At 34.7% G+C, this 16614-nt stretch overlaps 2 protein-coding genes across 4 annotated transcripts; one reads left to right on the top strand and one right to left on the bottom strand.

The window, feature by feature from the left end:
• Positions 1-1444: 1444 nt before the first annotated feature.
• Positions 1445-7282, bottom strand: LOC144852991 (uncharacterized). Its single transcript, XM_078711045.1, has 7 exons — positions 7240-7282; positions 4830-5363; positions 4266-4416; positions 3671-3848; positions 3091-3294; positions 2467-2687; positions 1445-1675 (listed from the first exon to the last, which is right to left on the bottom strand). Exons 2-7 carry the CDS (start codon positions 5195-5197, stop codon positions 1550-1552), a joined length of 1248 nt encoding a protein of 415 aa, XP_078567171.1. The 5' UTR covers positions 5198-5363; positions 7240-7282; the 3' UTR covers positions 1445-1549.
• Positions 6731-16459, top strand: LOC144852857 (uncharacterized). 3 transcript variants are annotated; one of them, XM_078710883.1, is made up of 5 exons: positions 6731-6864; positions 8558-8680; positions 8823-8948; positions 9336-9368; positions 12626-16459. In XM_078710883.1, the coding sequence occupies exons 1-5, from the start codon at positions 6792-6794 to the stop codon at positions 14644-14646; spliced, it is 2376 nt and encodes a 791-aa protein (XP_078567009.1). In that variant the 5' UTR covers positions 6731-6791; the 3' UTR covers positions 14647-16459. The 3 variants fall into 3 exon arrangements, with proteins under 3 accessions (XP_078567009.1, XP_078567007.1, XP_078567008.1); XM_078710881.1 differs by lacking the exon at positions 12626-16459 and adding an exon at positions 9790-12499; XM_078710882.1 differs by lacking the exons at positions 6731-6864; positions 12626-16459 and adding exons at positions 7038-7149; positions 9790-12499.
• The last annotated feature ends 155 nt before the right edge of the window (positions 16460-16614 follow it).

Here is a 16614-nt window from a genome sequence, read left to right as displayed (position 1 = left end):
TATATTTAGACAATCCTATGAGAAGTGACTATTTTAGAACATTGTGTTGAAACAACAAAAATTATTTAAATTTATTTTTTAGTGGCGGCCATTTTGAAATCCAAGATGGCCGACAGATTATCGCTATACATAGTTAAGATTGTATATTGTGTAATACCATCAAAACGGACTTGTTCCACATTCATAATTTGTGTTATTGGTGATATTCTGGGTTTAAATAGGGTTATTAGGGTATTGGCGGCCATCTTGAATTTGGTCCTTTAAATTTCTTTAGAAAAAATGGCAACATATTTTTTTTCATTCCTTATATTATCAAGATATGAAATAAAGTCAAAGTTTGCTTTTAACAAAAAATATACACGACATTCATATAAACGACATACCAGCCTACATTATAAGGAAAAATGTAAAAGAATGATATTTTAATGATTAAAAAAATCAACAAATAATTATTATTGATTTTCCGTATAGCCTAAACAGTAATGAGCAAATAATATAATACTGATAATATCCATAGATTTTGTTCCCTGAAATAAAACATGGAATTAACTTCAATAACAATGATAATCGAATTTGAGTAAAACTATTATAATATATTACTAACGTTTTATTATATTTCTATTTTGTTTTATCGAAATCCTAAAGCTCTGTCTACACTATCAAACTTTTTGTGCCAAAAAAGTGTGATGTGTGAAGTGTGGTGTAGGCTAATTAATTCATTCTGAGCATGCGTGCTAATAGTAATCAATCTTCCATCATATTTAACACTATATCATATTGTTTATATCATTACTACTGTATATTATACTATGTATATTTTTAACACAGGAAACTGAAAAACTAGAAGATAAACAAAAGGATTTACAAGCTGAAATAACTATACTTCATCAAGAAGTCAGTCAACTCGAATATTTACTGACTTGTCATCGCTGGCAATACGGTACCAACTGTCCGATATTTGAGAATGAATTTTACTATGCTTAAGTGACGTAACAACAATTCACTATTAATCAATTATTTCATAGAGGGAGAATTCTAGTTATTATTAGAGATAAGCGCTAAAACGTTAGCATACTATAATGCCACGCAGAGTTCTCTGGCTTTGTGCCCAAAGGGTTAACATCGCGCGCGATTGTCTTCTTCTCGAAAAAGACTACAGACCGTAGGCCCAGTGTACACAGTTTGCTCGTGTGTACTTTAAAGAACCCAGTTCATCATTAGAGACGAGTAAGGATTACCCCGCATTTGCCTAAAGACACAGAATAAAATATAATTAAAACTACAAAATGGCCTATTCAAAAATCTGGTTTTATTAATCCTAATTGTTCATGTTTTTGGCGCACAATACATCTTACATCAAAAAGGAGAATAATTATAACATACGATATGTGGACACAATCTGTATTTTTTTTCAGTTAAAATACTGACATTCTAAAGATGAAACAATTATAAACTATTTTGTATAATTTTCGGGACAACAAATTTGGCGATGGATAACAGATGTGTGTTTAGGCGTTATGAACATCTAATATTATTCCGAGCATCATTATTACTTCATGGTCTGAGTGGGTTGGGTTATTAGGCGGGTCACCTCTGTATGTGCATCCTTTTTAGTTTCATTCATTTCTTCTTTGTCTTCATCTATGCTCACATACGAAATTGATGCAGTGCTCATCTAGCAATGAAAACAATTTAAGGAAACATTGTGTGTTTAGTATATTATCATTTAAAATCGTCAGTCCCATCACCAACATCAGTGTAATTAGCTTCCTCTAATGTTTAATTAGCCACCATGACTGATGGTTAGATACTTAAAGATGATGTATTGTCCCCCAAAAAACATGAAAATGAAGATTAATTAAATCAGACTTTGAATACGTTATTTTATAGTTTTAATAAAGTCACTTCCATAGAAAAAAAACGAAAAAAAAATGTTTTCCCTTAGAAAATGACAAAGTAAATGGTTAAATTTAACCAAAAATCCATTGGCTGGCAGCCAATTTGACTATTTTTTGGCTTTAAATTACAGTTTTTTAAGGTAAATAAAATGTTTTTTCGATCTAATTTTTGGTCAAAGTGGATAACTATTATATGACATTAAAATGGTATATTCAACAACAAAAATGTAAATAATTATTTTTCAGGGGACAATACATCTTTAACTTAAACGGTTTGGCAACTTACTTCAAAGAAACGGTTTTGACAAGGGGATATAGAAAGGCCAAATTAAGGCCCATTTACACTAGAACGATAACGATCGACGATAAATATATAAGCATGCATTTTTAAGAAATTAGAAAGGTTTCATCAAAGGAAGCATAGATGGTTATTCTATAGTTCTATTTCTTTTTTTTAATGTATGAAAAATGCATATTTTTCTATTTATCGTCGATCGTTATCGTCCTAGTAAATTGACCTTAAGACCTACATAATGTCTTGAAAAAGTAGTATACTGACTGTACTTACATAAGATATGATAATACTTAATACAGCAATGAATGCAAAGATTCGGAAAAGCCAAACAGGGCCAAACGTAGAGTAGAGATATCCGGCGAAAACTGATGAGATCATCTTACCAATCTTTGACGTCAGAGTCATGATGCTGTACACTGCCCCTGTTTGGTTGTCAGCTACTATTTGTCGCATTAAAAACACAAAGACGTTCCATTCGATCACTGGAGCTGCTCCTAAAATATTAAAAAAATGTGAAAAATCAATCAATCAATCAATCAATCAATCAATCAATACAAATACGTCTCTTCTCACATTTTCTTAAATTCGCCCCTAAGCAATGCGTGGTACTCCATAGACGCTTTGGATGACGTTCATGAAGTACAAGGACATTTTCGAAAATGACCAAAGAGTCTCTCGGAGCCGCCGTATTTGGCAATTTTCAAGACAGAAAGGACGCTCTCTACCCTACTTTTTCACCCGATTTCTGACATAAGGTTATGAAGGGTGAAAAAACAAACAATATTAAAACAATGTAGAATGGGATTGAACAGGAAAAAGAAAGATTTGCGCTGCAGAGTAATGGGAGTATTAGAGACAAGCATTCATCAAAGAGACGTGGTACAGGGCTAGGCCTACCTTGCAATATAGCAGCTGTAAGTACCAGCCAGTTCGCTCTATCCAGCAAGCTATACATAAACATCACAAATACTGATGCCGCAAAAGTCGCATAAAGTAGATAATGTTTAAATTGACGAATCAGAAACGTGGAAGCAAGTCCAGAAAGAATTCCAAAAACAGGGCCAATGGATGATGCGGCTCCTATTAGAAAGTTACTTCCACCTGAAAGACCAATTAGAATCTTTGTTACTTAGTCTCTCTTATGAAAATAAAATTGAATTGAAGTAGACGTGGCCTCTGTTAGGCGTTTACATCAACTGTTGCAAGTCACTGAAATACAAGCACACGTTTTTTCAAGTCAAGTCAGTTAAGATTTACCTAATGCCATCTGTAGAAAAGACAAAGACAATTATGGTAGAGAATACTAGCCTACAATCTATGGAAACTCTTTGAATGGTATTCACTTGCAATAACCAGTTAAGGTCTACCATGATATGACAGCTGTAGAAAAGTTGTCATGATGCCAAAGACAACGCGCGCAACATAATTACAAAATGATGGTAGAGAATCTATTGTGAAACTCTTTGATGGTACTCACCCACTTCACGTAAGTAGATATAGGCAAACGTATTAAAAGTGGAAGCTTTTAGTGTTCCAAACAAAAATGATATAACATAGAGTTTGAAGAAATTGAACTTAAAAAACGGAGTCAAATAATATTTCCAGGAATGTGTACGTTTACTGTTCTCTTGATCTTCTTCTTCTTCGCCATTCAACTATGACATATAAGATAAACGTATGATAAGAGTGTTGGTAACAATTTGAACTGCATGTATTTTTTTAACGACAATGTCAATTAGTCTTACATTCATCTGAATGATGTTTGACCAAGAGCTTCTCTCGTCCAGTGCCCACCTTAACCAGAGGAGAGGCATACGCCAATACGTCTGAGGCAGATACTAGACGGAGGTATGAATCCCACCTAGGCCATTTTTTAAATATATAAATTGGAAATGTTGAAGGCCAGAAAACGGTAACTATCGGGTATTGGTTCTGCTAGAAAAGCAATAATGTTGCCATTTATTAATAGTGCATGTTGGCCTAGCTGGTATTTCTATTGCTTGTAAAACAACAAAAACCAGCTAATTTAGTATTTCATCGTAATAATTGTTATTATTTATTATGTACGTTACCTTTAAACAAAACGCTACGGTTAATAGCGAAAGAAACATAAGCACTGCATTTGATATGTAGATGTACGAATAATTGTGATGTTGAACTTCAATTCCACATTGTTTAGTGGTAGTAGTTTTCAGTTCAATGAAGTACCCAGCAAATAATGTGCTGTACAGAAAACGAATGTTTTAATTATAAAAAAATAGAATAGGCGCGCCTACATAGAATACACAAAATATGCTTGATAAATAACACTTTTGGAGGATTGTGGGAATCTGTCACGTGGTTTGCTTCATCATTCATAAACGGTTGCTTTGTCTATATAGTCCTTTCTATTATGATGATATCAATGTTTTTTTCTCTATAGTGACATTTAAATCATACTTAAATTTATGTAAATAATTATTTATATATGCTTTTTTATTTCAATTTTAAAATTACCAGTTCTCAATATCTGAATTGTACATTATTCATGTGTAGCCTAAAAGTAATAGCCTACCCTATTCTACCATTGGAACAGTACATCGGTGGCAGTAAAAGAAAATAATTGTATAGATTAGATATTTTATACGGAAACTTACAAAATAGCACTTCCAATCGCTCCAAACACCTTTGACGTTCCATAGCGGTCACTGTGACTCCTAAGAGCTTGGGATAAAGATACGTCACCGATTATACGAATTGGCATCCAGCTTAGCTCTCCTAAACCATTGAGAACACAAATAACGATAAACACCTTCAAAACATCAGACCGAATGTATCCGAACTCTTGTTGGTCATTATTGGACAACGTAAGCCTGCAACATGAGTCTCCATCATCGTTAATAATCTCATAACAAGATGATGTGGTGACGTTTGACACATTTGACGTAGACTTGCAGCAACTTTCTGGCTTAGGAACAAATCCAACAGGAGTAGAAGCACAAGCGAACGTGACTATAAAGACCATTAAGAATGCCCTTCTGTAGTTTTTCAAATCTGTGATTGGGCCGATTAAAGGTAATATTGCAATAGCACAAGCATGCCTAACCCCAGATATAAGGCCAATTTCATGGGCCTGGAGTCCGATCTCTTTGTAGTATAATCCCGAAAAAGTAAGGATTCCAGATAAACCGCTGTAGAAAAAAGCGAAAAAGATCTTAAAAGGTAAAATATCAAAGTTAATCGAAAGCTCAGATTGTATGACATCATACGATGACGACATTGAGTTCCACATTTTCTGATTTTTCGTATATTAATTGTTATGGTACAGCACGAAACACAAACTTACAGTAGTTGGTCTGTAGGCAGATGAGAGGTGTTACCAAATGGGCTAAGTGAAATGGAACAGTCTACTTCTACACATCGAATATTTGAATATATTCAGGGCCTTTTCATATGCAAAGAGTTTTCACAATACAATAGGCCTACAGTATTTGATGTTTGAAGCGCACACAATGGAGATAATGCAATAAATACGGCCATTTATAAATACATGGCTGCATTATAAAAAGTCACCACGATAACTTGGTTATGCCTAAAATGCCGTGGCTCTTCACAACAAGTAGGCCTAATTGAGGCATGTAGGCTAGAAGGAAAAGTCCAGTGGTGGTATGGTCAGGGAGTCTTTTGAACGTACCTTGAAAAGTTTCTGAACAGGCTGGAAAATCATTTTAATGTTAATAAAACAGATTAAGCTGAAATTGTATTTGATTAAGACCTCAGTTATGATTGACTAGCGTTTATAATGATTATTATAAGAATTGGCTTTTATTTGAAGGCCTATCACTTGTAAAATATAAGATTTTTAAACATATAATTAGGTACCAAAACATCGCGTATCATAGAAAAATGTTGAATTGGATAATCATAATCACGGATCCCTGTGATTAAAAAAACTTTCCGGCACATTCAGTAAAATCAACCGTTGGGTGTTTATAAAATGCTAATACATAACATTAGTCATATTGGCATACATCATTTTATAATAATGTAGGCCTATATATAACATAGGAATCAAGACCACTAACGGCAATTCCGATACGATTTAAAGGGTACTAAAAAAAACGGAACCGTACCGTAAACTCTGGCGGTAAAAATCTGATCAGAAAATTAGTAGGCCGATACATAGAAATTAAAAAGCCTAATTGTGTCCCGTGGTAATGCACAGGGTGGGATAATAACCTGGGAACAATCCCTGGAATAACGCGAAGTTTAATCATGGAGGAATAAAAATAATGTTTATACTTCCATAATCATCATTAAAAAATTGAAAAATAGACTATGACGTCATATTAATAATAAACAACATTCTGAGTTACACTGGCCTATGATAATGATCTGAAAAAATTTTAGTTTTATTCATTTATGCTTTTTAGATACACCACCTCACCTTCCTAATTAAACTTTTTTTTAAACTTTAGAAAAAGACCGCCACAAGCAATAGGGTAAAATTAATCAGCAACCTGGCAACTATAACGGCTTTCTTTTTGCTATTGGACGCCATAACCGCCAGCATCCATTATAATTTTAGTGCAGCATTCTTCTTGATTTATCAAGAGATTATGACCATTTTTACGTTGCCAGTGTCTGATCCACTTTCAGCATCAGATAATAGAATTATCCCAAAGGATAAAGGTAAAGTTTGTTCGAAAAATTAAGTTTGCGTGTTTAAAAAAACTAGAATAATGTCTTTTCACTTTGATCGAATAAAGAGTGTGGCCCAGCAAGGTATTCCATACTTTTCTGCTGAGCCTTCCCGCCGAGCGCTCGAGCATACATACAACAACACAATTAACAATAATAATATAACATGCACGCAGCAGACGTTATTGTGCGGTGTTGGAGAAGGTGGGCAGTCGAGGGCCTAGCCTAGGTTACATTTGAACATATTCGAATCGATTAGTAGTGGCTGATAGCCGTGTAAGTAGAGTAAGATTAAGAAGCTAGGTGGGTTTTACTTTAACAAAGTAAAGTTTAACTTTTTACGCCTGTCTTCTGTGATAAATTTACCGTCATGTGTGTGTGACTGACGACGATCGGGCCCATTCCACTCCCAACATATGATTATGAGCAATCAGTAAACAGATTCTTTCTAGTTAGTACTGTGTAGGCCTGACCCCTGATACTAAATAAACTGTCTGTCCTAGCTAGGTAGCCATCAATAAAGTAGGAAAAAATGCTAGTTAGAAGTTAGGATCATGATGGATACTATCTACAGCATTTATTAATAAATAATACTGTAGTGTAATGTAATACAAATTTATTAATCACTGTGTTAAATTTATTACTAGAAACTGAATACATAAAATGTAGGCTTAAGCCATTTATTACATAGACTGAAGATATGCCTAGGCCTAACTAGGCCCTAGCTACTGTTATTGATATAGGCTGGTAGGGGTAGCAGGGGCGGTCGCAGAACTATTTTAAGGGGGTTGCCCAAGACTAAGAGTCTTCAGAGGGCCGTAGACACTGAGTATTTACGCCACAGGCCCCACCATGGGGGGCCTGTGGCGAGGGAATTTTTGTTAAATAAGACCCCTAGATGGCCGGAAATGGTACGCTCGCACGTAAAATTCACGAATAGAAATGATACTCTATATCGGGCTACACAGTAGCAAACAGATTGTATCACGCCTGTTTTTTCCGCCGGTAAAACACAAGCGAAAAACCAGGATAACATTGTTTGGTAGGTACTTCCGGTAATTGAATAAATTCTAGCAATTAAAATCAATGAATACAAATTAATTATTATCAATTAAATAATAATTAAAACAATTTAGAAAAGAAAATGTGAAGCTGCTGCTATAAATATATTGAGCAAAACTTTAAATTTTATTATTTTGAAATAAATGCTGAATAAGTCAGTAAAACCACAATTTCCTAAATTCATTTTCATTTATCCACTATAAACTGTACAACCACCATTGAAATTTGCAGAAACAAGCAATTAAACACTGATTTTCAAAGTTTGTAACGTCCGTAATTATTACGGAAATTCGCCCAAATATTACGGAAGTAGGGAAATGAAGATAAATATAGTCTTTTCCCCCTGGACTTATAACGTTAATAGTTAAAATCTATAATATGATGAAATGGGATCTAAATTTTAATTTAGTGGCAGAAAAAAACATTTAGTATGAAATTAAGGGTGTTGCCCGGGCAAGTGGGGCAACACCCCTGCGTCCGCCCTTGCGTAGAGAGTAAAAATATCCCTCACCTGGGTTGTAGGCCTCAAAGGTAAATACTATAGCTAGGCTAACAATAAATAAGTATAAGGCCAACCTAAACTGAAAGAGTGGAAGTTAAAAAAAATTATATATCTTTTTAGATTGCATTGATTTTTGGAAGAAGACATTAAAAGTAGGACATGCATCAGAGCTGTATGAGAAGTTTCAACAAACAGCTCAAGACCTTCTGTTTAGAGCAACGATACAGACTGTATCTGATATTGGTAAGACGAAAGGAGTGAGAAATTAAATATTAAACAGAATACTCTACACAAATTATGTAATTCTGAATGTATTGTAGGCTGGCTAATTAACGTTAACAGGTTTCTAGTTAAACTGTGAAAGCTGTCTCTTCCTATTTTATAGATATTGTTGCATTTGTGAGATTCCTTTGCTACGTTGATGCTATCACTGTTGAGTTAGTTGAGAAGCCATCATCATCAATGAAAAGCGAACAGGCCCAAAAGTCGGAAGATGCGGAGGAGGAAACAAGTTAGTACACATTTGTCACTACCGTTTAAAAAAATTTGTTTCATTGTTACTGAAGGTAACTGTAAAAATGGTCAAAACCAGTGATGTGTAACTTTTGCATATATCCAGATCAGTGTTGTATGCTAATCTGTTCAAAATATGGGGGTGTAGAGTGGAGTTTACACTAACACTTTCAAAGTGTAGGCACTTTGAACAGGCCTTAGGCTCTGTCTACACTATCAAACTTTATGTCATATCACTGCTATGTTTGGGAACATCACTTTTTTTGTCAAACTAGTTTGATAGTGTAGACAGAGCTTTATATTAGGCAGAAAGAAGTTGTTTTATACTTTTTTTTTTACTTGTTGACAAAGTAAGTGACCCAATATTATTGTCTTTTTTTATAAGGTGAAAATAAAGAAGGAACATCTGAAAATGAAGGTAATGTATGTCTTTGGAATTAAATTAGTTGAAAATTGATAAATGTGCTAGTTAAAACAAAGTAATTTAATTGTCTCTTGACAACTACAGTATGTAGATTGAGATTAAGGGTAAACAAGAACTAGAAAACATACGGTCATATACATCTTATGCATGGTTTGGAAGCCTTTAGGGTGCAAATGTTCATGTGAACCAAGCATTATAGTAGCAGTACATTTGTGAGTTAGCAAAAATATATTTCTTGTTGTTGGATATAGAATGGAGCTGTAGTTTGTAATAAATATGATTCTTTTTAAAAAGATGAACACAAAAAAAAAGAATTTAGTATTTGCTTACTTCTGTATGCGAAATAACAGTTTGAGTTATTTTTAGCAATGTCTACACAAATGCAAACTATAGCTCCATTCTATTTTATCAACAGGGGAAAAAGAATCAAATATCGTGACAGGCTCATGCTCTGACAAATCAACTGATGTCATTGCTAAGAATAATAATGATAGTGATGACAATGATCAGGACAATGATAATGATGACAATGATAATGATGACAATGATGGGGATTACAATCCAAGTGATGAAGAAGACAACAATGAAAAAGACAAAGAAGAATTTGATTCCTTGAGTGGCAAACCAATAGCATGTAAACAATTTTCCTGCAAAGAATGTGAAGAAACATTTACCTCACCATGGGAATATGACATCCATTTATATACCAAGCACACACCGGAACCAAAACCTATCGCTAAAGAGAGGAAAAATAAAAAGCACAACAAAACCCTACAGAGGAAAGATAGAAAAAAGTCGGACGGTAAATTTAAGTCAAAGAGGTTACTAGAAAAGCATTGTCTGAATAAAAGTTGTTCTGAGCAATTATACAATGTAAGTAATGCATGTGGTGAAAGGGGTGCTGATTTAACGGTCAGTAGTAATGAAGAATTGATTGGAACCTCTGACAAAAATAAAGAAGTTACCAAAGATACATGTAATGCTACAGGATTTGTTGAAAATGACAATAAAACATCTGGAACTATTGGTTGTGCTACAGAATTTGATGGAGACACTGGAGATAATGAAGATGCTAGTGCTGATTCTACAGATTTAAACTCTGAAAGCAAAAAATATGTTACAAATACTGGTATTGTTACAGAAAATGCTGGAGACACTGGTTATAATGAAGATTCTACTGTTGATTCTACAGATTTAACCTCTGACAATAATAAAGAGGTTACAATTACTACTGATATTTCTACAGAAAATGCTGGAGACACTGGTGATAATGAATCTTCCATTGCTGATGCTACAGAATTAACTTCCAACAATAATAAAGGCGCTACAATTACCGAAGGCACTGTAGTTGAAATAGATACTGGTACTATACACAGTATTGCAGAGAAATCGTCTGTTTCTGAAGTGACTGATCAACATGCTCCTAGGAAAAGAGGGCGTCCAAAAGCTACTTCTGGTATTACTGATGAAACTGTAGTTCAAAGAGATAATAGTACAGAATCCACAATTGCTGAAGGCACTGCTGATGATTCTGAACTATGTGTACCTACAAAAAGAGGGCATTCAAAAAGCACTTTTGGTTTGAGAAAGAAACAAAAAGTTGATATTGATATTTCTGAAGCAAAGGAAACTAATAATGTCACTGAAAGTACAAGGAGGAGAGGGCGCCCTTGTGGTAGCATTGGAATTAAAAGAAATAAAACCTATAGCTGCCAAATATGCTCGGAACAAATAGTAGTCTCCGATATTAAGATTCACATGGAAAAAGAACATCAAGTAAATTCAGAAATGCCCTGCTCAACATGTAATAGAGTGTTTTACAATCTTGAAATGTTCCTCGAACATGTGGAAAGACATAGAATTCACAACCAGAAACAATATTTATGCTCCATATGTGGTAAGGAGTTAAAAAATTGCTACACGCTTAAAGAGCATGAAAACACCCATTCCAAACCAGAGAAGTGTTCTTTGTGTCAAAAGTCATTTTCAACAGTTGGGCGTCTGAAAAATCATATGGCGATAGAACATACAAAGGAAACACGCTTCGAATGCAAACATTGCTCAAAGAAATTTTACCATTTGCACAAATGCAAACTCCACGAGGCATCGCATGAAGAAAGAACATACAAGTGCTCCAAATGTGATCTTGCTTTCCATTTTCAACATGGTCTAGATTCTCACATGGTAACACACGATCCAAATCGTGAACTATTACACTGTGATATCTGCAAAAAGTTTTTTAAATCTAAAAGCAATTTAGAAGCCCATATCAAACAAGTACATGAGAAAAAGAAAATCCATCCCTGCTCTATATGCGGTAAAACATTTGCAAAGACATGTACAAGAAAGCAACATGAGGCAACTCATTCTGATGAAAAACCATTTCAGTGTCAGATTTGTGGTAAAAGATTTCGCGAGAAGGGGTTTAAGCGCCACTTAGAGTGGCATAAAGGAGAGCGAAAGCACATTTGTGATATTTGCGGGAAGTTATTTGCATTTAAGGAGAATATGCTTAAGCATAGACGAATTCACACGGGTGAAAAACCATATTCATGCGACTTATGTAGCCAAGCGTTCTCATATGTTGGACAGTTAAAGAAACATAAACAGAAATCTCACAAAGGTAATGATGGCAGTGATAAGGAATCTGGAATAAGCTTGGTAGCCTATTCAGATCAGGCTCTGGCATCTACTAGTCTTGCTGAAACTGTTAAAGCAGTTCTCTCTTTAGACATTGAATCAACCATTGATGTTCTCTAAGCTTCCAATTTCATTTTTACAGCATAACAGGATTGTCTTGTGATCTTCACTATGAATATGATGGGCAAAATGTGAACTGATTTATTTAATGTATGTAACTGCTGAGAAAAGGACACTTGTATTTAAAGATAAACTGGATTATACAAATCTGTACAGATATAAGAGTCAATGTTGTATAAACAACATATAATGTAATAATTATTGAATGCTTGCTTCTAAAAATAGTTAAGGCTTTCAAACCATGCAATGGATGAAATAAATTATGGATCACCTATCCTTTTATTAATTATCTAAGTACAGTGACTACATAAAATGATACAATGGAAAAGTAGAAGAATAAATCAATTAATGTCATCTTTTTTTAATTGGGTTGTGTATGTATAAATTAGTGTGACCAAGAAATTGCTTTCTTGAAGAAAACAATTTGTAAGATAGGTACTGTATACAGACTTGCTTATCAGACTAAATCATTTATTATCATTTATCACCAGATGTAGCTTTAGAGGACAGTGTAGATGAAAATCCACCAGAATTAAATGTTTTAGTCTATGAAGATGTCGGTGATGAGGACGATTACCATGATGATGATGATGAATATTCAGAATTTGGAGAAGACCGTAAATCTGAAGAAATACCCTGCAAAGAATGTAAAGAAATTTTTGCAACTCCTTGGGATTTTGACATACATTTTATTACAAAGCATTCTCCACAACCAACGCCTCTTACTGAAACTCCTGCTATTAAACAAGTAAAACAACCCAAACGCAAGAATCGTTCACAGAACAGAAAACAAGATTCATTTGGTAATTTTAAGGTCAGTATGAAGAAATCTGATCGCAAATTTCAATCAAAAAGGTTGCGTGCAAAGTATGGATATGATGAGGTTTTGAACAGGGATTGTCCAAAACAAATACGTGACATAAGTAAACAAAACAAAGAAATGGTTGCTTTGGATGAAACAAAAGAAAGCCCTGCTATTAAAGAAGATCCTGGTAGTGATATGGAAGTTGATTGTTCTGATGGTAATGCAGCTCTGGAAATAAGTGAAGTTGCTGAAGTTACTCCGGTTACTGAAGATACTCCAGTTATTGAAGATGCAAAAGTTACTAAAGATATTCCAGTTAAGGAAGATACTTCAGTTAACGGAGATGCTCCAGTTTCCGAAGATACTCTGGTTACTGAAGATATTCCAGTTACTGGAGATAATCTAGTTACTGGAGATACTCCAGTTTCTGAAGATACTCCAGTTACTGGAGATACTCCAGTTTCTGAAGATATTACAGTTTCTGAAGATACTCCAGTTTCTGAAGATACTCTAGATGGTGGTGTAGCTGTCATTAAAAGTTCTGAAGGAGGTAAAATCATCCTAGACAAGTCTTCTTTGCCTAAAAGAGGACGTCCAAAAGGAAGTGGTAACAACGAATTTCCCAAGACCAAACGATCGTATCCATGTCAAGTTTGCTCTGATCAAGTATATGGACCAGATTTTAAGGACCACATGACTAAAGTGCATAAAGTAGATGCAACAGTTCACTGTTCAACATGCAACAGAGTTTTCTACAATCAGAGCATGTTGCTTGAACATGTTGAAAGGCATCGAGCTCGTAGCCTGCAAAAATACATCTGCTCTATTTGTGGCAAGAGTCTAAAAAATGTCTACTTGCTTGAATATCATGAGAAGGCACATTCAGCTCCTGAGATGTGTTCTTTGTGCCATAAAACCTTCTCTACACCTGGTACCCTGAAACGTCATATGACTGTTCATACACAAGAAACTCGCTTTAAGTGCAGTCAATGCCCCAAAGAGTTTTATCATGCAAACAAATGCAGAAAACACGAGGCTTTGCACCAGGAAAGAACTTTCAAGTGCACCAAGTGCGACTTGGCTTTCCACTTCAAAAGTGGTCTGGATTCTCATATGAAGACTCACAATCCAGATCGGGAACTTGTACACTGTGACCTATGCCAGAAATCATTCAAATCCAAAGGAACTTTAACCACTCACATCCGGCAAGTTCATCAGAAACAAAAATCTCATCCATGCAGTGTGTGTGGTGTGAAGTTTGGAAAGATGTCGACAAGAAAGCGCCACGAAGCAACACACACAGATGTTAAACCGTACCAATGTGAGCTGTGCGGTAAGAATTTCCGAGAGACGGGCCATTTGAAACGGCATGTTGAGTGGCATAAAGGAGAACAAAAGCACATGTGTGATGTTTGTGGACGGTTGTTTGCGTTTAAGGATAACATGATGAAGCATAGACGAATACATACTGGTGAGACTCCATATTCCTGTGAGATTTGCGCTCAATCTTTCTCGTATATTGAACAGTTGAAAAAACACAAGAAGAAGTTACATACGGTAGTAATGAGTGAGGACGTTCAGTATGAAACTACCTTAGAGGTACCTACGTGTAAGCAAGACCAAGTTCCAGCCCAAAACAACATTATTTCGGATGCTATCCAAGCTTGTCTATCGCTAGACATTGAATCAACCATTGAAATTATGTGAGTAGCTTTCACATTGAAATTGCACTTGCACTGTAAATAGTTTTGTTTCTTATACACACATGTTAATTGACAGCTTTTTTTGTCAAGAAATATTGGATAAGACTAAGTTTTTAAGCAAGTGTTAATTTGAAGAGCCCATATTTTGCGAGTTAGATTCATGGGATGAGGCCGACACCTTTCCATCCCCTACCCACAAAATGCTATTGCTGTCATTATGCCAATCAGAAGCGCACGTGTATAATGTAAGATTTCGTACGTAGGCCTACACAATACAGGAAGTTTGCAAAAGTTCAAAATAGGCATGGATTAAAACCTAAACATCGCATTTGTAGAAATAAGTTTCTTCATTTTAAACGATTGGTTAAATATTGCAGTATACTGTACATGCAGCAACTTTATTATCGTAATCCTCGGCTTCTTTTCCAAAATGATTTTATTATCAAGGGAGGTTTCGCAACCTTACGAATACGATAACGAAAACGGATACGTCACACATTTGTGAAACTTTTGAGCTGATCCCCATTTCATATTCGTAAAGCGTATTCGTGTTGACGAATATCACCAGTCATATTCGTAACTACAAAACGAGTATAGTTTTTGATCTATTTGCACATTTTGCATTTGAATCAGGAACGATTCATGATTATAATATAATTATAGATTTATTGAAAGTAATTTACTAAAGTAATTTACTAAAATGCTAGGTCAATTTTGATAAATAGCAGTTTTTAAAGTCCTCACTCGCTTTGATGTTACGCTAGGCCTAGGCAGCCAAGCACCAAGCAACACGTACCCGCGCTTCGCTCAAATTTACCGCAGTCATATTTTAGACGGCGCTCTCAATATTTCGTTGCCATGCGAAACAGATTTTTACTGGCTTACGAAAACGAATACGTGTGCGTGACGTATCTGTTTTCGTTATCGTATTCGTAAGATTGCGAAACCTCTCTATTATCATTTATAAGATTCGAAATGAAAAACTTTCTATACAAATAATTAGTATTCCAGTCAGAATCGCACGTGGACAATGCTGGGTTGAAGTTCGCTAATTAATTTTTTAAATATGTTCTGATTGAAACCTCTAAGAATAACTAAAAGTGACTTGATGTGTATAATCCAAATGTGTATTAAATGAGTAATCGTTTAATCCAAAAGTACACTAAGTGATTGATTTAGTCAATCCAACAATTTGACTTTTAGCCATCGGCATCTTTTTCTAAGTCGTCATGTTTGTAATCCTTTTTAACAGCTTTCAATTTACTGTACTAACAAATGTATGAGTAATGTACTTTTTGTGTAGCGGCCATTTTTTAATAGTCACTATCTCTTGCTGACGACTCTTCAACTTTATATAGATTGATACTTCTTTAGTAACATAATTACGAGAAGTTCAAGAGTACAAAAGTATCTTCCATTGGAAAAAATAAAAACTGTATATACAAATATTACCAGTTTGGTACCGCGAGGCCTAATTCCTCAGAAGCTTTAGTAGACGATAGCACTTAAAATAAGTGTAAAGGGTTATATTTGTTTGTGTACATCGCAAATGATATTTTGATAATTATTAGTCAATTAACGAAATTACAAGTACAATCTAAAGCTCTTTCTACACTATCAAACTTTATGTGACAAACAAATGTGATGTGCCCATATATGGACATATCACTACCATATTTAGGCACATCACTCTTTTTTTGTCACATAAGTTTGACAGAGCTTAAAGATTTTGTTATTGTACCATGGAGTGTTCATCCATGGTTGTACAGTAATACTGTTTTAGTTTAAATAAATGTTGAGAAGTATGCACATCTGCAGTAAATTTTATTTGAAGTAGAGAGGCGATAAATAAACCATTCAACAAACACACAATCAAACCCGTAAAAATACAACACATTTCATAATTACTATATTATTCCTTTATTCGTTTATGTTGAATGGAAACAAGTTCTCGTTTATAATTAACTTTAAA

Source organism: Antedon bifida, chromosome 9 (genome assembly GCF_963402885.1).
Source record: "Antedon bifida chromosome 9, ecAntBifi1.1, whole genome shotgun sequence".
Lineage (NCBI taxonomy): Eukaryota > Metazoa > Echinodermata > Crinoidea > Comatulida > Antedonidae > Antedon > Antedon bifida.
This window is presented reverse-complemented; position numbering and strand designations above follow the sequence as displayed.

What these genes read in the sequence shown, in the direction of transcription:
- LOC144852991 (XM_078711045.1), bottom strand. Translation starts at nt 5,197, where the DNA reads ATGGTCTTTATAGTCACGTTCGCTTGTGCTTCTACTCCTGTTGGATTT. An exon ending in TACAGCTGCTATATTGCAAG is followed by an intron (nt 2,688 to 3,090) that starts GTAGGCCTAGCC and finishes TTAATATTTTAG; the next exon opens with GAGCAGCTCCAGTGATCGAA. An exon ending in TAAGTATTATCATATCTTAT is followed by an intron (nt 1,676 to 2,466) that starts GTAAGTACAGTC and finishes TTTCATTGCTAG; the next exon opens with ATGAGCACTGCATCAATTTC.
- LOC144852857 (XM_078710881.1), top strand. Translation starts at nt 6,792, where the DNA reads ATGACCATTTTTACGTTGCCAGTGTCTGATCCACTTTCAGCATCAGAT. An exon ending in AATTATCCCAAAGGATAAAG is followed by an intron (nt 6,865 to 8,557) that starts GTAAAGTTTGTT and finishes ATATCTTTTTAG; the next exon opens with ATTGCATTGATTTTTGGAAG. An exon ending in ACAGACTGTATCTGATATTG is followed by an intron (nt 8,681 to 8,822) that starts GTAAGACGAAAG and finishes CCTATTTTATAG; the next exon opens with ATATTGTTGCATTTGTGAGA.